Source organism: Zeugodacus cucurbitae, chromosome 2, assembly GCF_028554725.1.
Source record: "Zeugodacus cucurbitae isolate PBARC_wt_2022May chromosome 2, idZeuCucr1.2, whole genome shotgun sequence".
NCBI classification, from domain to species: Eukaryota; Metazoa; Arthropoda; class Insecta; order Diptera; family Tephritidae; genus Zeugodacus; species Zeugodacus cucurbitae.
The window spans coordinates 23,955,444-23,980,928 of record NC_071667.1 but is presented as its reverse complement, the minus strand read 5'-3'; the positions used below and the strand labels follow the sequence as shown (position 1 = coordinate 23,980,928).

Sequence of the window (25,485 nt, the reverse complement as noted above, 5' to 3'; positions counted from 1 at the left end):
TCAGCTGTTTAGTAAACATTTGTCATATGTTAAATTAGTTAATTAACATTAATTTTTTTTAACATTAATTTTTTGTTTTATTAAACTTTAAACATACCTGGATGGCTGAGTGAGCTTTATTTCCCAAATATACTCTACCATATACAACACATTAGGCTCAAGTGTTACTCATTACAGTTAAGCTTGCGCTCTTGAGTGCACTATCACCCTCTCTCTCTCAGCACCTCTCACTCATCTGTTTGGTTGTTTGCTTATGTAATCACAAACATATTAACCGATTTTGCGTATTCCAATCACTTATATGTACTGATTTTCTTCACCATTTAAATTTACTAATTCTCAACTACTTTACGGCAACAATTTTATTTTGATCAATTGCTCTCCAACAACACGTGCTGTGGTATTTACCATAACAATTTCATCGCGCAAAATTACCTTAAGTCGCTCATAACCTACGCCACGCCCATCTAATGCAACTCTGTCTTCCCTTACGTTTTGCTCTTCTTCTGCTGCTTCTTCTTTAACAAGTATTTTCAATTGCGTTTTAGCATTATTAGTTCGGTTGTTTTGTTTTAGGACGTTAGATGCGTCATCGTTATTTACTACTTTAGTTTCATTAACTTCTTCATTGGTTATTTGTTCATCTTGATCGTGTATTGGGTTTCTATTATTAGTTATGTTAACATTTTTTACTACTTCGTCGTCTTGTTGTCGTCCTTCGCCAGCACCAATAAAATTTTGTAAAATACGTTCGACCATTGCAATGGCATCGTTGTATTATCCGCGATCGTCATCGCGTGCGGCGAAGAGGGTTCGCATCGAGCTGGTGATTAAATTCCACCAGCCCGCTGCGAACCCAAGCGGTCGCTATAAGCTATTCTCACTGCCCATTTTTAGCAGTTCGAACTTCTTCTTAGCGATTTTCGAATATAAAATATCGATCGGTTGTGATTGATCGTACAAACTGGGCGCTTGCAGGATAATCAGCGCTGTGCCGACCACACATGCAATCGCGAAGATCCACAGGAATAGACGATCCAATACCATGGCAACATATTTCCAATCTTCTTCCACCTGTAAAGACAATTCAAGAATATATATGTTAATCACTTTCCCATTATAGATGTTATTAAATTCTATTTCTTAAGCCATTTGTCAATTGTTCTCACGTAGTATTTGATCTGGAAAAAACATGTATATATTCCCAGAATAGTATCTTTAAAAGTCGCGTTGCTCTTTGCAATTATCGGTGTTACAACTTGGAATACAGTTTATTCTAGTTTTTTGCAGGCCTAATTTCAAGAGATTGCTGTTTCTAGTCCTTTACTGAGATCTGAGAAACTTTACATTTAAAAATTTATAAGTACCTGGGACCCAAAAACTCTCACAAAACTTACCACGTATACAATCTCGTCATCTAATTAAATAAGACCGCAAATTAAATTGAAATCCATAATGTAAATATTTGAACCATATCCCAAATATAAATTTGGTTATCACTTAATTAACTTAAGATACATAGAGCTTAACGATTATATTTTTTCGGTACGACTTTATTGATATCCTTGAAAAGGTTAAGATTATCGAAACATTTACTTTGATGAAGGTTTACAAACTGATTAGTTTAATTCATGTTCCACTGGTCGATTTAAGTTGTTAACTTAACATACAAAACCTAGAACTTCTAATATGTGACAACCTTTTTAAAAATCGGTGCAAGAGGTGTCTCCAATATGTGGAAACAAAGGATGGAAATCAGACTATACCGACCTATATCAGACCTTTTGCAGGCTCTAGACGAAGAGCTCCGTATCTATCGCTGACTTTATGCAGAAAGTATCAATGAATTAAATTAAATTTGTTTGTTTTCCTGTTAATGATATGGTTAAAATTGATTAAGTACTTTCACTGGCGCCTCATACTTTATATAAATATTTTCAAATTGCCAATTGACTTTATACGAAAATATTATTATAATATCAGTTCTTTCTCTCATATAGTAAACTCTTATTAGGTTTTCAGAATTTTGTTCGAATTATTAATTTTTTAATAATTTCGAAAAGTGTTCTTAATCCATAGCTAATATGGTAATCACTCTGTATCCTATAATACATAAATATTTGAAGAGCGTACTTACAGTTTTACTAAAGGTCGGTTTTCGCTACAAACATTCCAAAAATTCTCAATTTCACGCATTTTATTTGTATTGAAATAATCTATAAATCAAATTAACGAATCAAGCTCAACATTTTTAATTAAAACTGACACATACTCATTGAAGCACTTTAAAATTAATTTAATAATGCCTTTTTAAAATAGTAGTAACTTGTGAAAATCCAAACTTTTCGAAAATATTGCTGCCTTGAAGTGTGCCACTCGGTGATCATGACAACGACAACAATCAATTGACAATTGGATTTCTGCTGAAATGAAACCGCGCATTAAAGGTTAACTTTCTGCACTCGATAACTGTAACGGTACAACAACAATGCAATTATAACTGTTATGAAGCTGCCTCATATACGTATGTTTAACTTCATATATAACAGTATATGCTGAAAGTTTGCACTTCAGCCAGCAGTTTGAAGCGTCCTTGCTCTAATTTTTCAATAATTTTTAATTACGTACGCAAATGAGTGCATACATACATTCACATATATACTGTATATATTGCTAAGTGGTGTGATTCTCTTCTGGAAATGTATGATTTTTCAAAGTTCTTTCTGATTTGATCCGCAAACGAGTGGGATGAAGTTCATTGTTTCGACTATTACTTGGTCCCTGAATTGCTCCTAAATAATGTTGTATGCTGTTCGTGAGTTTTATCTATCTCTCGCAGATGGTCTGACAATACACGTTTCGTTCTCATAGAAACATATCTATTATTCTTTAATTAAATTGCGATATAATTTCGAACTCTGTTAAACTTTTTACAGATATTAGAGATGTAGATATAACAGGGAGTCTATATTTATGATGTTGCTGTTAATATTATCTGATAAATTTGAACTTCTTTCTAGACTTTTCATAGAACATAAATATCCTTCCTTCTTCCACAATCGAAATATGTTCGTCGACTAAACTTAGCTGAAAATCCACCAGCACTACACAATTTCGAAACTAATTGGCTCACCAATTGGGTATATTTTCATTTAATGTTGCTAATGGTCCCGGTTTACAAATATGTGGGACGCATGCAATTCAAGCGAGTTAAGTGCCTTTGAAGCGTTCGCTTGCCATTTGCCACATGCTATGCAATGTAAATGCAGTCACTTGGAGTTTTCATATTCGTAAATCTGCAGCGATGACATGCCAAAAGAGGCAAAGCAAAACACGCAGATAGACAGCACGGCGAGAACGAAAGGCGTGGTGAGCGGTGTGACAATCAAAGTGGGGGGGCGTCGCGGTGGGTGAAGGCGTTTATCAATTCAAAAGCGGTGGCGGCAGAAATTCGATTTGAGAAAGCTTTGCCGCAATCATCAATAATGCCAATGATGATGACGATGATGGTGATGCATGCAGCAGTTGGCAGTTATGCAGCAGCCGCAACAGCGACTAGACAGCCGTAATGGTGATAGTTTAAGTTTTCCTTTTTTGAGTCCTTTGAAAATTTAACGGCAGCTGCTGGCATTGCCAGTGAGTCAGCTGTCAATGCTTGGAATGCTGTTGACGTGCAAACACATAAGGCAGACGAGCGAATACGCTGCTGCGCGGCGAGGCGTATGAGTAACATATTTGCACAGTTGGACTCAGAGGCAAGTACATACATAAATATATGACTATGCACTGTACATATGTATATGTAAGTACAGTTACTATGGTATCCATGTGCGACTATCTCATAAAAAGCCACTTTAATTTGCACTCGAATGCAATTTGTGAGTTTAGCGTTGATTAGAGGGAGACACACACATAAATTTGTATGATATGCATACAGATGTCAGTAAAGATGTTGGTGGATATGTATTTCAAAGGTAATATGATTGTAATCAATTTCTACCGATTAAAATTGTTGGGCGTGACAGCTTTAAACGATTAAATAAACAAGGAAAGACTAAGTTCGGGGACAACCGAATATTTTATACTCTCGTAATTTATTCATGTCATTTTATTAATCAACACTCAATTTGAACCACATCTTCGGCAGAAAGTCCAATAGAATAACGAAAATCATCATATATAGTATCATATAAAATAAAATAAAATAATATAAAATAAAATAAAATAAAATAAAATAAAATAAAATAAAATAAAATATAATAAAATAAAATAAAATAAAATAAAATAAAATAAAATAAAATAAAATAAAATAAAATAAAATAAAATAAAATAAAATAAAATAAAATAAAATAAAATAAAATAAAATAAAATAAAATAAAATAAAATAAAATAAAATAAAATAAAATAAAATAAAATAAAATAAAATAAAATAAAATAAAATAAAATAAAATAAAAAATAAACTGTGTGAATAGAGTGTATTCTCAGACACCAACAGAATACCTCAAAAGTTGTACAAGTAATAAGGTTAGAGTGAAAGCTCTATCGAGTTATTTTGAATACGAATATATTGTTTAGCAAAGGGTCTTTTTAAACATTTATTCTTACAATTCTCACTATTATTCGATCGATTCACATGTTGGCTGTAAATTTGTGTCTGTAAAATAATATATTATTTAAACATTATTATTTTCGATTTATATGCATATACGATGAATGCATGAGAATTGATCTCTAAGTTTCCTAATGTGAATGTGACACGAAAGGAGTGCATTTTGCGAGCCAGTGTACGATCATATGGGACAATATGTGACGAAGTTATTTAAATTCCGATATAGATGACAAATGACAATGGTGTATGAATGCAAATAAAAACATGTTGACACTTACGCTCTCAAATTTATCCTTGTTTTTTACATGTTGCGCTATGAATCGTGAGCCCTCGATTGTCTTCTCCATTTCACGCATGTACGGCTTGTCGAAAGTCGGACTCAGATCGGCATGACAACAGCCGGGACTGATATCCCCATTGCCCGATGGACTGAAGAGGTCATCATCGGCGCCGGGTAGTGGCAGTGCTGAGGGTAGGGGCGGATCTCCGAAACAGGGCGCTATGCCGCCCGCGGCAGCCAAATCGAAACGATGTGAGGCAGGAAGTGCTGCAAAGATATGAAAAGAGAGTGTTAAATTAAAAGAAATTTCTAAAATTTGTATTTCAAATAAAAAAGACGGATGGATGACTGTGTTCCTCGTAAAAAAAGAGAAATTCAAAAAATTATGAGTAAATACTGAAGACCCCGTTGTTTGGCGCACTTAAAAATTTGGTAAGTCTCAGAGTCACAATACAAGAATGATTTCTTTTACGGAGCTACCGAGCTTTCACATGTACACTTGTGAAGTTTTCGAGTTTACATTGGAAGGAAGACATTATTGATTGTAGTAATGTACGTTACCAGAAAAATTTCTTTCAAATTTCCTCAGTGATAGACTCTATGTTTCTATGTTAACTTCATGTGTTTTTTTCAAAGTTTAAAGCGAACAACTCTTTCGCGCACTCTTTCGCAAAATGCGTCTTCGCTGTACGCAACCAATTAGGAAGACCCACGAGTATTCCGAAGTTGATATGTTGGTATGTTGGCATATTGCGGTATTAAGATTGCTGTGCAACATGATTGCGCTAGTGCTATGTCGAGGTATTAAAGTAGAATCAAAACACTTTCCAAGTAAACACGCTGGTGCGCACCGAAGGCGAAGTAACGTGAACACGAAGCACGAAGAAGTGCCAGAATGAGCATATGCAATGCTAGAAAACGCGTTCGTGATGTGGGAGCCTTTGAAAAACAAAAACGAAATTGAAGAAAGGCATTGCACTAGCCCTTCGAATTACTTGGTAGCATGTGCTGCATGCTGAGCTGCTTTACGGTGGGTTTGAGCAAACGAGTTGGCGTGCAAACCAAGTGAATTGAAAATTCCACAATTTTCTAACGGCGAAAAAAACGACGATTTGAGGCAACAACAGCGTGCAAAAAGGAATATAGCAATCTTAGTGCTATTAAAGGCTAAAGCAAAGCACAGCGCGTAATGGCAACTAAAATTGCGCAGAGCGAAATAAAGCAGCTGAAATTGGAAAAATACACATAGTGCGTTGTTATGTGGCTGGAAATGTAAAATTGAAACGCTGCATGCGATTTGCTATGATTTATTTTCACTGCAAGTGAAAGAATGCTTCACGTGCAGTTGGCAGGGGTGTGAGTGCGTGCAAATTCCAGACGCAGAGTTGGAAATGTTCTGTCAAATCAAATTTAAAACTGAAATTTCATTGCTATGTTGCATGCAAAGTTATGCACATATTTGCTTTGCAGCAATTTGAGTAGTTGGAAATTACATAAATTATATAAATGATGTTATTTGCTTCATGGAATCAATCACATGATAGTTGGTACGAAGTTTTACATTGGATTTCACGGAATTAGTAAACTCTCAATGGGGGATCGATCGGGAACCGATTTAAAATTAAAATAAAACCGACATATTTATCTTCTGGGTTTTTCTGCTGTTACTACTACATAGATGCTTAAAAAACTTGTGTAAGAATCCTTGGAGCTTTCTTTCGAAAATGTTCAATATAAGAAGGTGTCTCTCAGACCAAGAAACTTAAATTATTTATATCTCACTAATATACACTATTTTAATCCTAACTGAAATGGGTTTCGCTGATTTATAAATGAAAAAGGAGGGTCGAAAATACCGATGTTGACAAAGCTTTTATAGAAGCCAAAAATAATCAGTACATAAACGACTATTGAATTGAGGTATTCTTAAATAAATATTGGAAATGTAAAAAAAAAGATGAAATGGAAAAACAATCGTTTAACTTCAGGACAACAAATATTACTTTGATACGCCGTGGATTCTCCCATTATCTTTGATTCAGTGCTTGAGATTTGTTTGCCGTTGAGGAGTTTCAAACAGCTACTGAATTAATTAATTGTGAATAAGTTGTGAACCATACATTGCTAATAGACTTAATTAAGAACTATTTATTACTTTTGTTACTTACATTATTGCATAAACAACATAAATTTTGCATACAAAAATGTATACAAAAACATTATTGACAACTTGAGCTTAGTTTAAAAAGTATTGAATACTACTTTAGTAAGGTTGAGCAGACAGTTACGCGTTCGCTTAATTAGAAATCAATTAACTACGCAATCAATTTCGCAAACATTTTTTCTTAATTAATTAAATTAAAGCATTATCTGAATGGTTGTTTAAACGATTTGGCACAAATTCAATTGTGAATTATATAATACCTTTTCACAAAGCTAAATTAATTGTTCAATTAAAATTTTGATTGAGAGTTTTTGCCATTCACACTGCCTGCTACTTTTTCGATTTTTATTTTGTATAGTAAATCGATCTTAATCAGCATTTTAATTAAGCAGAGGCAGGTTAATTGATCAATTATCTCCTGTGTGAAAAGTCTATTAGATTATGTATTAATTATTAGATTATATATTTATGCTTTGAATAGTAAATTCCGTGCAATAAAGGGTTTTAAACTAGTTGAAATTTTGTTACTTGCGTTTCACTATGGTTAATTAGTTTTCAATTAAGCGTTAAGCCGCTGAAATTTATTTTTTTTTACTGTGTGTAAACATTTTAAATTGAAGAATTAAAGCATATTTATTTTTTATTTTGTACGATTTATTACATTTCATTGTATGTTATGTTATGAAAAATAGCGAAACAAATCCCGAAACTCTCATTTCTTTCATTAATGAGATCTCCTTTAACTTTATTCATTACACACAAAGTAATCATTCTTAATTTGCATTCCAACTGTAGTGGAAAATCACAAAAATAACGCATAGTTTCGTGAAATTTCCGGCATAAAAAATCCGCATATTTTCGCCAGAGGAAAACTTTTAATGACACACAATTAATTTGACAACGCGCATTAATAGATAAAAATCGCTGTAAACTATGTAACCGAAAACATTTGGCAACAGAAACTTGTGCTACAAAATGCAAATAAATTATAAAAAGTTAAATAGTTTCATGAAAATAACAATAACAAAGACAACAAAGCCATTGCGCTAAGCGAAAGCTGCATGTAAATTCGCACTTAATTTAAATTCCTATGCAGTTGAAAGAGTTACAAGGAGAGAGAGAGAGTGGGTGGCAGTAAATGGTGAATGCAACTTAACTGCAGTGAGTTGAGCAGGCGCTGAACGTGGGAAACTTTCATAAATTTACGCCAGATTAAAATCTGTAAAGAAATAAAGTAATAAAATATGCGGCAACAAAAATAACTCAAATGAAATGAGTTGAAATAAGAGAGTCAGAGATGGAGGGGAGAGAGCGACAGCTGAAGTGAAGTACTAAAATGTGAAAAGAAGAATTAGAGCTGGAAATCTTATATAGCCGATGCGCCGTTGTTACTGCTTACTACATTGAGGAGGTTGGGCCCAACACGCGGCTGTCAGCAATGAAATGTGACAAAAGTTTGTGGCAGTCACAATGGTGGCAAAGTACGAAGTGGTGGTGGTGGATGCTGAAGGAGGGGCAGCGACAATAGTTGTTGAAGTTTTGCTGCGAGCCGACAATCGCAACGAAAAATGCAACTGAAACTATGACAAAGCACACACACACTGAAATATATATATATTTGCTAGAGACCCCAGTGTCGAGTAACAGCCGAATGAGCAACAGCACAGAAATGCCGTTTGTTAAATGCTTTCTCAAGATTTACACGATATAAAGCCGTCTGAAGACTAGCGCCTAGCGCCATTAACAGCGCCTTGTGGCAGTGCTGAGCATGCGGTTGAGTAGCGCTGCCGCAGTTACTCGGCATGATTGTCGTGTGTGCGCGTCGTAAGAAAAGTGGCCTAAGTGCATTGCAATATGAAAAATGATTGTCGAGCAAATTTATGAAGCAAACTTACAGCAAAGGGGATATTAAACATAAAGTAGTATATCGTAATAAGTGAGGAATTGGAGTCGTAACAAAAGCCTTACAAAGACATCAGACAGTGAGGATTGAGATTGAGAGTGAGGAAATAGTTGGGGCCGCAAAGAAGCCAAAGGAGTCGTATAAAGTTATCGAAAAGTGAGTTGCTTTTTGCAGTGCAGTGATCCAAGTGCGCTCGGTACATAGTTTGTGGCAGTGTGTGTGACGGCATTGACCAGTGAAGTCGAAAAAGTGTTTAAAAAGATAGCAATATGAAGTTTCAATTACATCGGAGTCGCATTTGCTTTCGGAAGCTACAACGATATATATTTATGTAGCATAAGTGTATTGATATATTTCGAGTTATTTAAGATTTGTTAAACTTCTAGAAGTACCGAATCGAACAAACAACGAGTATAACTTTAATAAACTAGTATAATCAGCAAAATGATTGCCATGCCAGAGATGGCAGCGAAGATACGCACCCGCCTCTGTGCAGTAAAGAATGTCCGTCAAAAACACAAAGGAGATTCGACGTCGAAAAGCTGCAATCGCAACAGACAGCCAATTAGTTTTCTAATTGACTTGCACTCGTGCTCTTTGAGAGCACTCATCAGCATCTCGCTATAAGAGAGCTGTGGAACCGCATCTCAAACTCACTGCGTACCGCTGCAGCCGAAACAATTGGATTTCCCCTAATCGATGATGATGGAACGATGTCCCGACTATGAAGAAATTCGAATAGCAATCACCTGCTGGAAAAACAACAACGTGGTGAGGCCCGAGCTAGTCAAGCGTTACAAATACGGCGGCGGTAAACTGACGTTGGATTATACCAGAAGCGCAGTTGGAATTAAAAAGGCCCTATCCGAGACGATCGGTACCAAAAGAGGTTCTAGAGAGTGTGACTCGTATGATCGGATGAATTTTGAAACCTTTAACCTGATATTGATTCAGCTATAAGCGCATAAGCGGTGGCTACGCCAATTACATGCATGCAATTCAATCTTTATCATTACTTCTATTATTCTTAATGACTTACCTGGTATACCATAATCACCACTAAATCGCTTCGAATCGTAATTCACGAATTTATCCACATCCGGTGGCAAATGGAACACATCGGTTAGCACTTCGGGCGGTTGATCGTCTTCATTAGCTTCGTCTTTTTTCGGTCGTTCTATGCAAAGGAGTTTGGGTAAAATTTGTATAAATAAACGCTGTACCCATGGCGCCATTTTATGCGTCACAGGCGATCTATAAAGAGCAAGCAAATAAGAACACATTTTATTATCAATCAGCGGTTTATTTTCGAAGAGTTCACTATTTGTGGATAATACTCACCTAAAGTTAACATTAAGCACCGCAATGGTGACCACAACCGACAACGTCACCAACATCATAGTGAAGAGCAAATATTTGCCCAATAACGGCACCGTCAGTGATGTTGGCGGTATAATTTCGGCAAGCAGGAGAAAAAACACAGTCAATGATAGCAAAATGCTAATACAAAGTGAGATCTTCTCGCCGGAATCGCTCGGTAAATAGAAGACCAACACCGATAGGAATGAGATACCCACACATGGTATGATTAGATTGACAGTGTAGAAGAGTGTTTTGCGACGCAACGTCAAATTGAAAACGATATCCAAATATGGCTCTTCACAACAACTATAGAATTTCTCATTACGCACCGCCGGCACACGCATTATATCCCACTCCACGGAGATGTAGTAGTCCTGCAGATCGATACCCACTTCGATGTTATCTGAATCGGCTGTTTGTTTCAAATGTCGCAGATCCACCTGTAAAATAAATGGTAATATGTTTTTAATCATAGAAATATTATAATAACTATTGTAGAGAATTTAATTTTTTTTAGTGTGAATATGAGATCCCTCTAAAATAAACCAATGAATGTTATTTGCTTCCAGTTGCTAGCTGTTCTCAGAGTTATAGTTCGACAATATACATAGTTTTCAAGATACAGTGGAACTTCTGTAACTCGAATCACCTATAACTTCGAGTTATAGAATTTTCATAAATACAATTTTTCAAAAAACTGTAAAATATCGAATTATACATAGTTTTAGTTATTTACTTCACATAAAGTTTTATTTAAATAATTTAAAGCATGTATTCTGTAATTGTGTTCGTTGCACTTTGCTATTGTTTGGCTCTTGACGTCTATGAATACGAATATAGGGACTCTTTTAAAATTTTGCCTCGGTACTAAAATTTTAAATTATATATTATGCCCTGGTTCGATTTATTTCAAAGAATTTTTTTGAAATTTGACTTCTATCGCCAACTCAAGAGTTCTAGTTATGGAGAAATTCGAGTTATGGAAGTTTCACTTTATAGACATCCGATCTATTAATATGTTTCATTAAAGGTCTAAATTTGTGAGAATGGCTACCAGTGTTATAATAAGAAAATTGTAATTCTTTTTTAAATAATTAAATTGCAGATTTGTTTAATGATTGCGGAGTTTCCAATCAATCGTCGTACTCCAAATCAATATTGTTATATGGAAGATCAAATGTTCTTACTATGAAAGACTAATGAAAGACTTTTATAGAACGGTCAGTTCGATAGAGGTTTGTTTAACTCACAAACCTTGTATGTGGAGGAGACATCGAGAAGAAAATTAGTGATCTATAGAATTTCAATACGATTAACAAATTAAAATTAAATTTTTGTCTTCATCATGAGCGTTCAGACTATGGATCACTATGGAGGATAATCTAATTTAATGAGCTGCACTCTCGTAGTGTTATTGATGCCGAAGTTTAATGGTACTCAAGGCAGTATAGGAGATAGATATAATCTGTAGATAAGACCGTTCGCAAATCGACGAATAATGACATTGCCTACTAGTTATTTAATTTAGGACCAGATCATAAGATATATGTTTCTTTATGGTCCAATATTTGAACCAAGTAAGTGTAATGAAGATATATGATATGCACCTTAACCTTAAAATGATTTAATCATTTTTTATTCCAAATTATAGATTATAAATGCTGGGGAATTTAATTTTTTTGAAAAAAATAAATTATGAGCGAATCCAGGCCAAACTTCTGGTATATATGTGTGGCAATATAGTACGCGAACACACCTAACACCCAAGACCAGCACTATCAATCCGATGGTTTGGCAGCACTCATTAATTTATCTGCACCGCAGTTAGCAGAACTATCATTATTCTTTCATTCTCATTCTTCCGCGCATTCTTGCAGAGATCACACCACTTTTATTCCTTTACACATATTCATCCAGAACACGCCACTTTCCGAATAAAAGTATTAGTATAGACAAAAGTCGAAACACGTGTTTTAATCAAGGCAAGGAAGAGCCAACTGAATCGGAAGCAAACATAAGCTGACGATCATTAAAACCCATACTTTTTTACCCATTTGATAAGAAATAGCCTGATTTAAAAATCCAATATGAGTGTAGATTTTGTATAGAAGCTTCTACCTTGAAGGTTTTCATTGAAACACCAATCTTAATCACAGTTTGGAGTAGAAGATATACGAAATATGGCAAGACTATATCACTCCAGTAATAACACTGAGCAACAGAGTATTTTATTACAAAAAATATAAAAGTTCTGCAACCAGATTCCCACTAGAGTCATATATAATCTTTAACACTATGTAGAAGCTCAGGTTCATTTCAGCGCATATAATTTTTGACAGTATTCCATCATTTTGATGCATTCAGATTTTCATATTATGTTGGCCATCATATATTAGTTTCATAGACATGTTTTTTTGTTTGCTTTTTCGTGCTATTTTTACATCCATCTGTTGCATACTGTTTTAAGATGCTTCACTCGTAAATTTCACACTTCCCACCTACTTACCACACTTTCAACACCGCCAGGTTTATTCCTTTTATTTTGCCGCAACAACTTGAGTGTTGGTAATTTCTCAGAAATATCCGCAAGTGTGGCTTGACTGCTGACTGACAGCAGGAATTTTTTATGCTCACAACTCATGCGCGTCAATTTTGTTGATATCCTTCGTAGCGGCGAATATTGCATTGTCATGCAACGTTGCATGCAACACACACGCAGCCACACACTTGTATATAGTGCTATATGTATATATGTATATGTGTATGTCGTTGGCAAGTTCGCGCGCCTGCTGTGTTGTAAAAATATGATATGGCGATAATCTTTTGACTGTTAGCATTTGTCATGCCTCTGCTGGCCAAAGCTGAGTGCGCGCATATTAAAGAAAAAGGTGTGAATGAAAGTGCTGCACACAACGTTATGAAAGCTGTTGAATGAATGTGAGGGGAATTTCCAAAGAATTATCAATCGAAAATTGTTTATACATGACTGGCGTTAAAGACTTTTTTGTTAAGGGATTTTATTAAAAAAAAAATATAATTATTCTAAAAAAATGGTCCTATTTACTTTTGAGATAGGCGCTGTGTTGAAAAATCAAATATATTTTTTTCCTCGCAGCAGTAATTTTCATTTGGTTTAAGATAACAATTTCTTAGGTTGAATACGGAGTCCCTGAATGGCTCTATCTAGAAACAAGAGAAACACGATCGTGGCGTTTATTATCGATGTAAGCCTTGTTAATGCTCTGGGTGTTAAATTTTCAATACATCACTTGTAATTAAGTCGAAGCCGGGTACCTTTTTAGGCTTTAATCTAATTTTGATGATATTTTCCACTTCTTTTTTTGTAGTTGGTTGAATTTTGCTTACATATTGTGTTGCTTCTAGCTGCGGTAAGCTATCATGGAACGAAAATGGACTAAACGTTTTAGTTAGTCTCTCTGAAAAAACTTCCGCTTTTTCTTCGTCGCTTTTAGCCCAGGAACCGTTGGGCTTTCTGAGAGGAGTATTAGCCAATATCGGTTTCCTGGCATTTTTTACAGCTTTCCAAAGAGAATAGTCTGTATTTTAGTTTGGCGTTAATTTCTTAATATAGTTCGATATGTTTTGATTTTTAATTTGTTTAATTTTGATACTGAGAAGCTTGGTTTGCCATTTTTTACGCATTTTTTAACGCATTTTTTTTACGTATTTAGTATAAAAGTTTTTTGCTTTAGAACAGGAGTAATCTTCCATGCCGATTCTTGAATAACTTTCGTAAATTCATAGACTTCGTATTCCAGGATATCAGGTGTTGTTATATTTTCTGTAGAATCAATATGTTTGTCAAGTATATCTTTAAAATACTCCCAATCTGTATGTTTGTTAGAGAGATATGGTGGTAGCTCAATTTCTTTTAGATGGTCATTTAGAATGAATGAATACACTGGTGAGTGGTCCGAATTTAAGTCTAAGTCAGTGTCTACGGTAATGAAGTCGTTCGATATTTGACGAATGACAAAAAAGTCGATCAAGTCAGGTAATTTTCTTGTATAGCTAGGCCAGTAGGTCGGTTTACCAGTAGACACGAAGTCACATCCAGTGGCCATAGCGGCTTTAAATAGCTCTCTACCCTTTGATGTCGTAATTCTTGAACCCCATTGCGAGTGTTTTGCGCCACCACCCATAATGAATTTTCCATGGTGCTTTAAAATAAGCTCTGTATATAAATCATATTTAATATTATGCCTAGGTGGGCTATATATTGCAGTATACAGAACACTATTAGAAGAAAACAATTTCCTCTGAATTACATTACATAAATTATCTGAGAGATTTACCCAAATTTTCGGTTAAAATTTACTCTTAGGCGCTGAGTTCAACATGTCCAATATCTGGGGCCTTGAAAAGTTATAGTCCGTTTTCGACAATTTTTTCACAAGTGAAGTCAGAGATATGTACTATTTGTGTAAAGTTTTATTCCACCATCTTCATTGGTTCCTTTCATTGGAATCAGATGGAATACAAATTTGAGTTATAAGGAAAGTAGTCGTAGTTGTGAACCGATTTCACCCATTTTCCATCCGTGTTATCAGGGTGTAAAGAAAATATTATATACAGAATTTCATTGAAATATGTCGAGTAGTTCCTGAGTTTGGTTTTGGACCCATAAGTGAGCGATGCCACGCCCATTTATCATTCTGTAAAAAAGTCTGTGTGCAGCTTCCTTCAACTATTCTTTTTGTGAAATTTTGTGTTTCTGTCGTTTTTCGTTAGCGAGTTAACCAACTTTTAGTAATTTTCAACCTAACATTTGTATGGGACGTAGGCGTGGTTATTATCCGATTTCAACTATTTTAATGATGTGTGGTGGGGTACGTAAGAGAACCAACTGCAGAAAGTTTGGTTTATATAGCTTTATTGGTTTGCGAGTTATATATAAATAACCGATTTGTGGGCGGGACCACGTCCACTTCTCCAAAACAACTACACCCAAATATGCCCCTTCCTAGTGCGATCCCTTATTCCAAATTTTACTTTTATAACTTTATTTATGACTTAGTTATGACACTTTATGTGTTTTTGGCTTTCGCCATTTTGTGGGCGTGGCAATGGTCCCATTTCGCCCATTTTCTCACTGCCCTAAGGAACATGTGTTCCAAGTTTCATTAGGATATCTCAATTTTTACTCAAGTTACAGCTAGCACAGACGGACAGACATCCGGATTTCAAATCTACTCGTCACCCTGATCACTTTGGTATATATGTATGACTCTATATCTAACTCGTCTAGTTTTAGGTGTTACAAAACTATAATACTCTCGTAGCAACTTTGTTACGAGAGTATAAAAAAACCAGTTGCTTACTTTTATACAATTGCTGTCTGAATAAGAGGAAAGGAACACCATTTTTGTTATCTATTATTCTTATTTACAGATTAATTTTGGACTTTACGCTTAATCTCTTGATGAATCTTTTTCCTCGACCATTTTTATCAAAGAAAATGAAACCGCAATTTGCTACAGAAAATCTTTGAAATCTGTGACAATCTTGAAATACTAGTCCGAACTTTTCAGATTTGGACTAATAACAAAACTATTAACGAACTAATAGTTTTTTTTTTTAAGGAAATATATCTTTACCGATTTTATGAACTTTTATTTCTTGACTTTGAACATGATATACGAATATTTGATTGATAATATAATTTTTATACTCTCGCAACAAAGTTGCTAAGAGACTATACAAGTATTTTCCCTTACGCTCCCCCACACACCATGAAAATAGGTAAAATTTGATAAAAACTATGGCACCTCCCATACAAAGGTTGCGTTGAAAACGGCAGAAACACTAAATTTTACAGAAGAAATACCAGAAAGAAGTTGCACTCAGATTTTTTTTACAAAATTGAAAATGGTCGTGGCATCGCCCACTTATGGGTCAAAAACTATATCTCAGAAACTACTCGTCCGATTTCATTGAAATTCGGCTATAATACTTTCTTGAAAACTTGATGACACGGATGGAAAATGGGCGAAATCGGTTCAAAACCACGACTACTTTCTATATAACTCACTTTTGAATTCCAACTGTTTCACTTCACTTTATAATGTATTGTGGAATAAAACTTTACACAAATATTGTATTTGAACTGTGACATCACATGTGGAAAACTAGTCGAGATTGGACTATAACTTTTCAGGTGAGAGTATAAAATATTCGGTTCCAAACAAACTTAGCATTTCCTTACTTGTTAAGTGTACATTTAACTAGTTTGACACTTGTGTACCTCCGTTCTAATACAGGCAATTGACACTTGTGAATAATTTGCTAAGAGAGCATATTTCTTTGAGGAGGCCTTTAAGCTATATTGCTCTGCAATTTATTTTTAAAATATATATAATAACGTTAACGCAATGAAATTTATGTTCAATGCTGTCAAACGCACGTAAAATACTATAACTCAAATGAAGAGATGTGTCACGCGACACAGCATTCGGTACGCACAAAATTATTACAAACATACATACATATATACATACCACTATCTTAATTGTACAAATAAAAATTTGTCAAAGCACTAGTTCATCTTGTTTTTATTTTTTTTTGCTTTTCGAGTTCACAGCGAATTTATTGCTTCTCGCTTAAAATCGACGAAAGTGAATTTCGCTCATCAGTCAATAGTTTTGTTGTTCTTTGTTTTTATTGATGACTATTTGTCGTTGGTGTTGTTGTAACATGTATTTTTCTCAACTTATTTTGATGACAATTTTAAAGCGTCTTTTTATTTCACTTTATTCCGGGCGTATAACAAATATATATACACACATTTAAGGATATATATACATATAACAACAGTGTGTGTGTTGGTGTGTTATTGGTAATTGGTTCAGTTATTTGTTAGAGTCGATTGTATTGCCTTACCAATCAAGTTTAATAGTAAATTGATTACGCTGAGCTCATAGTAACATTTATTTGATTGAACATTTCGGGTGAAAGCGTAATAGTCCATTTATTTGTTGACATATTACATGTTGAAATACATACGCTTATATATATGATATGTATTTTGTGTTTATAAATATGAATGTATTCAGTTGTTGGTGGTTTTCTACAACTGAATATTATCCGACAGATTCACAAGTTTAGTATGGTCGTGGTAATCTTCGATAACAGCTCTATATGCTCTGCTGTGGACGAATTTCATGATCTCCCCAAAGGCCAAACATTTGTCAGCTCAGGTAATATTTGTCTTGAAACGAGAACATTTCTAATTATAGGTTTAAGCATCATTATTACTGTCACTCACTCACTTTAACTTAGCCCTATATGACACTTCGCTTACTGAGCTAATGAATTCTAACGAACTTCTAATAGAATACTCAAAAGGTAGGGGTTTTCAGTGAAGAGTACTTGAAGGGAAATGTCATGCTCAGTTCAGGTGTTTTTTTAAAACAAACCATCATCGATTTGGGATTTATTGGAACAACAGTATATACGATTTCCGTTAACGGACTACAGCATTTTCAAAATCATATGTTCACTTCATTTTGTTTCGATATAAAAAGTCACTCGGAAGTTTACAAACTATTATACCAGTTATATTGGCAGCAGTACCAGATACCGTTTTATCTGATGACGCTTTCCTTTTATAAAGCAACTCACGATGCTGGCTTGAAAAACAACAATGAAATTTCTCAATCAACTGCTAGTATAATAAACACATACTATATCTATCAAAAAGAAACAATTACAAGACAAATGAAGTAAGTTAATAAAGCACTGTTACAACAGTTAATAAAACTAAAAAAATATATTTTTTTCTTACAGGATATTTTTTGTAGACTTGCGCTGCCACACTTTACTTTTGCCATCCATTTTTTATTGTAGCATAATTTCTTTTGTGCTCTGACCACTCTCCATTTTTTTACTGGCCAGGCAATTGTAAATATCATTTTCAGCTACGCAACAGTTGCGGTCTGCCACTCATGTTTCACAACACCTCACACCCAAACCAAGGACCTTTCACAAAAACTTTCATCATTTCAAATCACTTACTTCATTACTCAGCTTTTCTGCTTCTGCTTTAATATTTTGCGTTTGTTTCTTTTCTCTCGCTTTCTTTCTTTGTTGTCATTTGTCAGCACACACCGTCGTCACCGCCTGCATGGCATATGACTTTTTCACTTCATTTCATCTCATTTCATTTCACTTTGTCATTTTACGCCCCTCTTTAAATTCACCCTGTCCGACATCATTGACATTTGTCTTATTGACTTTGGTCGTTTGAGTGTGGGCGACAGTTTCATATGAATGTGTTGCTTGCTCACTTTTTGACAGTTGAATATTTTTCAAAATGTCATTGTAACTGTTCATATAATGCAGCTGTGTTCGTTACCAGTGTTGCCACTGACAAAATATTTTATGTATCCAAAAGTGTAGCAAACCGAAACTTAATGTAGCCATACATTTTTTACACCTAAAAATTGTAAAAGACAGTTAGTTCATAGAATTTCTTTATTCATATAATTTTATTTAACTCAAAAAAATAACCACTTTGTGTTAACATTGTTTTTTATGTATTTAAAAATTATTATATTAAACTTAAAGGAACACATTTGGTGATAAATATTATAAATATATATATATATCGTTGTTATTATAAAAATAATAAAAAAAAAACAATTCTTGTGTTTAATTGACAAAGTTGTAAAAATAATGAAAATCTTTTTTTGCTGACCAAACAATATTTCTATTCGTTAGTTATTTACAGGTCATTATCGCATGTAAAGTACTTATTTCCAACTTCTTTCTAATGCTGGTTTTAATTAATTTAAGAGAAGAGAATGACAATAAATTAAATACAAAGCCACTGAGATCTGCAAATTTTACGTCGCCCACTCCATCTTTCATGGAAAATCTTTTTTTGCTGACCAAACAATATTTCTATTCGTTAGTTCTTTACAGGTCATTATCGCATGTAAAGTACTTACTTCCAACTTATTTCTAGTGCTGGTTTTAATTAATTTAAGAGAAGAGAATTTTCTCTCTGCCACTGCAGAACTGTGAGGCAATGACAATAAATTAAATACAAAGCCACTTAGATCTGGAAATTTTAAGTCGCCCAGTCCATCTTTCATGGAAGCGACTTTCTCCCAAAATAAGTCAATATCCAAATTACTATTTAAATTGTGATTACTTAATTTAAATAAAGTCCATTGGGTAATGATTTTATCACATTCACATTCAAATAAGTCTGCATATTCCAAAACTAAATCTAAAATATTATTGTCATTTGCTGACATCACCTCCTCAGGTGTTATTAATTTTAAAAGTTCTAAATCCTTCCTGGAGAAATCAAATCTTAATTTGATTTGATCTAAAAGCTCTATGTAAAATGCCAGAATGTTACCTTTCACTTCATTTATTTCATCAGCTGTTGCCTTTTTTTTTAATAGAACTTCTGCTTTTGTACCAATAAATATTTTTGGTAGTTCAATATGATTACAAGTGCTTTTATAGTTAATATTGACGTGAAGTTCTTTGTTCTTTGCAATAAAATTATTTAAAATTAACAAGAAATATGATTTCATACTCGAATAGAGATATGGAAGACGACTTTTTTCTGACTGAAACTCTTTGTTCAAATTGTTAATCAAAGGCAACGCATACGAAAGAAATAGGAAATAGGATTTTGTTTTATTATCTTCCATTTTTTCAGCCAATTGGTTTGATCGAATTGCATTGACTTCTAATTTTGCATAAATAAAAAAGAATTTTAAGGCGTCCCATTGCTCATTTATTCGGGAAACAACTCCCTCTAAAGACAGCCATCGTGTTTGACAAACACCTAATATTTTATGTGGTTTCACGGAGCAATACTCCTGAAATTCCTTAAAGTCATGAACTCGTTTAGGGCTATGCGAAAAGAAGCTATATATATTTCGACATAACCAATTGACATCTTCGGGTATTTTTTTAGTGGCATAACTCACACACAAATGCAAAGAATGGCAAGTACATTTCAAATAAAAAATATTTGTTTCTGACTCCAGTAACGCTTTTACGCCAGATAAATGGCCGGCCATGACACTTGCACCATCTGTTGCCATACCTATAATATTTTTTAGCGGAATATTGTTGTCTAACAAAAACTTTTTTACTGCTCCAAATACTGAAGCTGAATCACACTTTGGTAGCTCAATAAGTGCTAAAAATCGATCCTTTGCAATAAAGTTCACAACGTATCTCACGACCATTACCAGACATTTTTTAATTGAGATATCCGTGGTTTCGTCAATGATTATTGAAAACTTACAGTTCTTTAACGTTGAAACAAGCTCGGATGTTGTTTTGCTAGCAATTTCCTTGGTTATGTTTGTTGCTTTAGTTCTGGCAATTTGCAAACGTTTGGCCACTTCAGAGTCCGGGCAACATTCAGCTAACAGAGCAGGTAAAACATCCATTAATAAAAACGGCAAGTTGTGCGTTATAAGAAACATGACGAGTGTAAATTCTGCATATTGAACCTTTTTGCTCATCTGCTCTTTTTCGGTATCCAAAAATGTCTCCATCGATAATTGACTCTTTTTGGTTTCCATATTTTGTACATGAGAAGAACAACTGGCGTGTCTGTTAAGATGTGACAATATATTTAAAGAGTTCTTGTTGCACGCTTTGCAAAAAGCGAGACCATTTTTGTTTTCCAGCCACGGGAACTTTTTCAGCCACTCAGTTCTGAACTTTCTCGTTCTTTTGCTCTTTTTACTAAATAAACAAAACATTTTTAATAAAATTCTGGAAATGGCAAAATTCTAAACACATACGGCTCATTGTTATTTCCTTGGTCTTCTTCTTCAGTAATGTCTTCTTCAGTAAAGTTTTCTTCATTTTCCTTTTGTTTATCAATCCGTGACTTTTTTACTATAAATCTGAAATATAACATTTTTAATTATTCCTTCTTATAATTATTAACATTAAAATTAGCTTACCTATCCATCATCAATGTATCAGCAGCCAACAAACACTCAAAGCAAACTTCATCAAGCCACCATTTGCATGTAAATACTTTGTCACAGGGTTGGCAAACCATCGACGGCACTATCGATACTATCGATGGTTGCTCGTCACTAAAACTATCACCATCGATGGTTTGCCAACCCTACTTTTACATTTGTGACATTTACACCTACCATGCATATATATACAATGCAATTAAGGTATGATCACAATGTAATTGTCATATTTTCTTGTGGCATTGAGTAGTATGATGCGATAATTTAACAAAGAAGAAAAAAAAATTAAGTCAATTTGAAAATTTTAAGAAATAGTAGCCATTTAATAAGCAGTGTAGCTTTGTAGCCTTATATTTTAAATGTAGCCAAATGGCTACAAATGTAGCCACTATGGCAACACTGTTCGTTACACGTACAAACACGTGTCAACACCGATACTTAGAAGTGTATATAGAATTGTCAAATTTGACTTCTATGCTGCTGAGAAATAAGAGGGGGATAAAAAAAGAGCGTGTTAAATAGTATGTAATTCTAAGGCGACATGATGCCTTCCAAATTTACTGATGTCATATGGTTGTCAAAAGTGGTAATTCAAATCAAGTGGTAGAATCGGAAAAAGTGGTTTGAATGCTAGAGCTGCAAAACTATTAATAATTGGCAAATTCGATGTGTTCGATAGTTTGCGCTGAAAAATCGATAGTGTCGATGATATCGTATGATAGTATCGGATAATACTACACTACTAGAAGTACTGTAGAACCATAATTGCTTGCTATCAGAGTAGTTACAGTAGATCGCTTTGTCAACTATACCATTCGATAGGCAACATTCGATACTATCGATAGTGCCATCGATAGGTTTGTAGTTCTACAAAAGTGATCATAGATGGAAATCAACGATCGTACAGTATTATTATGGACTGATATTGATGTGTGAGACTACATCTATCCTGATAAATTTCCTTCATAAATACTTCAAACAATTAATGGGCATTCGCATCATCATTCATAGCAATTCATATTAGCTCAATAAATTAGCAAACAATAAACCAAAAAAATCAAAATTTCACATCACTCATTTACTATTATCATAAACACCGCTAACTCCCTATACACACTCACCATATAACCATCATATGTCCATGAGCCGAATTTCATGAAACACGTCTGCTCATCGAATGGAAAATATTCGACATCGATTTCGCAAAATGATTTGTAAATGGCGGGCGGCTTCCACACCACTTTGCCGGTGTGATGTAAAATTGCTTTTGTCATTATTGTCACTTCGTAATTGCCGTCAGCACTGCAAAGAGAAAAGTGAATTTTATGGCAATTAGTATTGTATGCTTGTAAACAGAAATATTGTTGTATGTTCAAATGATTATTGCAATATAAGTGTGTATATATGTACTTTTTAATTCGATAATTATGGCTCAAATAACACAATATGCGACATTTTGATAGAACTCAAGAGAGAATATATTTATAATTCGAGTCCAGAGATAGTAAGTAATAAATAATAATATCGTTAAAGAAATCTGAAAAATTAGATAGTTGAGTAGATAGGCGGATCTTTTAAATCAGATTTATGATACCATAAATAGCAAAGGATCAACTACGAAGACGAGAATTCTTAAATTACACGAACGACATAAACGAATAAGGAAATAAGTAGAATGTTTGGATTTGACACCAATCATCAAGTGGAACATTCGAGCAGATAAAAGAGCGACTACGACCTACTTAGCAGACAGCGTCGAACTCCAAATGCTTTGCCTGATTGCGAGTACCCTGCTTTGGCGATGATGTTGTGAGGCTGGTTGCGCGGCTGGTTGCGCGCTATCAATGGCGTGTGGGAAATCTAAGCTGCTGCAATGAGTTTGGTGTCAGCAATAATTATATTGCCTAACCTTGTCAGCATACTGAGTTGGAGATAGCCAAACAAACAAACAAACATACTCAGTTAGTTTTACGATTCACCACAATTTGAGTGATTTTAATTTCTCGGATCATCATGAAAATTAATTGGTGGAATTAAGCGCGAATATAGAAATGGCAAACAGTGAGGGGTTGGAGAATTGTCAAGTGGGAGATATATGTGGAGCAAGAGAATAGGTTACTTTATGTTATCGCAGACACTAAGTAGCATACAGCATTCATAAACATAGAGAGGTTATGAGTACATATTCACACACGAGTACCCTGTTGGAAATTATTAACATTTCGAAGATGAAGTGGAGATAGACAGAACATTTCATGGAATTATTAGTGCGAATTTTTATCGGGACAACAGATACAAAATAATATATGCTTTAATATTAGTTTGTGTCTCTTGCCTCGTGGGTCTTCTGTCAACCATCAAACGGTCCTTTTTAACTTGGTCAAAATTATTAAATCTAACCTCCCTCCTCTTACTATTAATTCCCAGTAGGGGATCATTTAATTTAATTAGATTTTCATCTATAGTCTGTAAGAATATATGAATCCGTGACCAAGCACTTACTAATAACATCTAAGAACGTCTATTAAAATCAATTTATCAAGCTCGGAGAACGATTAAGCGCCACTTTTAGAGGTAGCCGATCAGTACACCAAAACCTTTCATATCCTTAGGCTTTCTATTATTCTTTATGATATTCTTAAAATGAGTGCAAATAATACCGCTTAGTAGTATGGAAGAAGGTTTTCGTCTACTATTTGTCGACTTCTTTTGTTCTCAGAGTTGGAATGACGATCCTTGCTCGAAAATGAGATATCAGAAAACAAATCGCTTTTTTATAACGATATAAGAGAGCCATATTTCGAGGTGCGAGTGGTGCCTTCTCTTTTATTCACCCTTTTATGTTTTTCTTGGGTTTTCCATGATATTCATTCCTCAGTAATTTTATGCCCACGAATGCTATGAATTTTATAATTCTATCAATCGTGAGTTTGGTTACGACAGAAAATGAGAGACTATTTGGGCTTCGCTGAGATTATCGCTGACACCTTTCATAGCATTAACTTTTTACCTACTGGGTATGTGGCCTTATATACTGTACTAATACGTACACATAAAACGTGCTGTCACTAACCAACCAGTTAAGTAGTAAGTAATGAGCAATCTAAGCTTGGCAATGCTGAAGTAAACCGAAGTAAAGTAAAGGCTGTCTGCCTGCAAGAGGAAATTGAAGGGTGCAAATGAATGAAAGCGCGTCCACCATTAATGAGTGTGTGCGGATGCAAAATCACAGCAGAATAGTGTACTTTGTGACGCACCAAACTCGGTAGTATTATGTCGGCTGAGCAGATTTACATGCTTACTTACTAGATGCATGCGTATATGTATGTATAGACGAGAATGGCTGTAAAATACACATATACGCGCTGTATTTAAGGGTTGCTATGCGATTTTAGCTGCACGTTCTTTCGAGCATAATTGCTTAAAGCCCCCCCAGACGACCTCACAACTCGCTCAGCCTTTTATGCGACAAAGTGCTTTTTCCTGTACATTTCTGTGTACGTGACGTCGTTTGGCGGCTGTTTGGCTTTTTACTCTTATCGCTGGTGAATAGCGTCTAACTGTAACTGTCAGACGAAATCAATTAAGCGTTTGCAGATTCTTTATTTAGTGGTGAATCATTTTATTGAAATTGTACAGGGAGTGCAGAGGTTTTGTCAAAAAGCAGTTCGGATTTTTGATCTACGACAAATATTTGAAGAGAATTCTATTTGATTGCTTTAAGTAAATAAAAGGAGACGAGACCCCGATTCACGTCTAGCGGTTTATGAGCTTTTCTTTTAAAATTAAAAAAAAATATATATTATTTTTTAGTTTGGAAAAAAATTCAAGGACATCGGCTCCTTAGTTGTTTATTGTAACTTTGTCAACCTGTAATATACTGCCGAGTTTATTCAGTTGAAGTAAGTAGTTCACATGCTGGACTGACAAATGGGCTTTTATATCACAGTCGTGCAAACTGGGCTGCCTTCAGAGCTCTGTTCCCGAAGGATAACAAATGTTGTGAGAGATAATCAAAACATTAAAAGAGTAACAGTAAAACTAATATATGAAATAAAAAACAATCTTTGTATAATGGTTATATAAATTGCTAGTCATAAAATTAACAATTACTGATCATGAACCTACGGAAAATAGTATAATTTCAAGTAGTTCCTTGTGCGTCAGCTGTTAGT

The 25,485-nt window shown here is 34.5% G+C and overlaps 2 protein-coding genes across 3 annotated transcripts in view; both read right to left on the bottom strand.

Annotated features, from left to right (window-relative positions):
• Positions 1-860: 860 nt before the first annotated feature.
• LOC105219837 (acetylcholine receptor subunit alpha-like 1) overlaps positions 861-25,485 on the bottom strand; it is a 215,714-nt gene continuing 191,089 nt past the window's right edge. Inside the window, exons 5-9 of the mRNA XM_054231505.1 lie at positions 22,432-22,612; positions 10,299-10,759; positions 9,997-10,211; positions 4,889-5,157; positions 861-1,074 (exon numbers count right to left, since the gene is read on the bottom strand). Coding sequence (XP_054087480.1) covers positions 868-1,074; positions 4,889-5,157; positions 9,997-10,211; positions 10,299-10,759; positions 22,432-22,612 — 1,333 coding nt within the window. The 3' untranslated portion in view covers positions 861-867. The remainder of the gene's footprint in view (positions 1,075-4,888; positions 5,158-9,996; positions 10,212-10,298; positions 10,760-22,431; positions 22,613-25,485) is intronic.
• Positions 18,690-21,722, bottom strand: LOC128922068 (zinc finger protein 862-like). 2 transcript variants are annotated; one of them, XM_054231511.1, is made up of 3 exons: positions 21,287-21,722; positions 21,122-21,226; positions 18,690-21,062 (listed from the first exon to the last, which is right to left on the bottom strand). In XM_054231511.1, the coding sequence occupies exons 1-3, from the start codon at positions 21,385-21,387 to the stop codon at positions 19,205-19,207; spliced, it is 2,064 nt and encodes a 687-aa protein (XP_054087486.1). In that variant the 5' UTR covers positions 21,388-21,722; the 3' UTR covers positions 18,690-19,204. The 2 variants fall into 2 exon arrangements, with proteins under 2 accessions (XP_054087486.1, XP_054087492.1); XM_054231517.1 differs by having other exon boundaries at positions 20,541-21,226.

Excerpts from the sequence above, each read along its gene's own strand:
- LOC128922068 (XM_054231511.1), bottom strand. The coding sequence starts at position 21,387 with ATGGTTTGCCAACCCTGTGACAAAGTATTTACATGCAAATGGTGGCTT. Across the intron at positions 21,227-21,286 it reads GATACATTGATGATGGATAG|ATTTATAGTAAAAAAGTCAC; the intron begins GTAAGCTAATTT and ends GTTATATTTCAG. Across the intron at positions 21,063-21,121 it reads CAAGGAAATAACAATGAGCC|TAAAAAGAGCAAAAGAACGA; the intron begins GTATGTGTTTAG and ends TTGTTTATTTAG.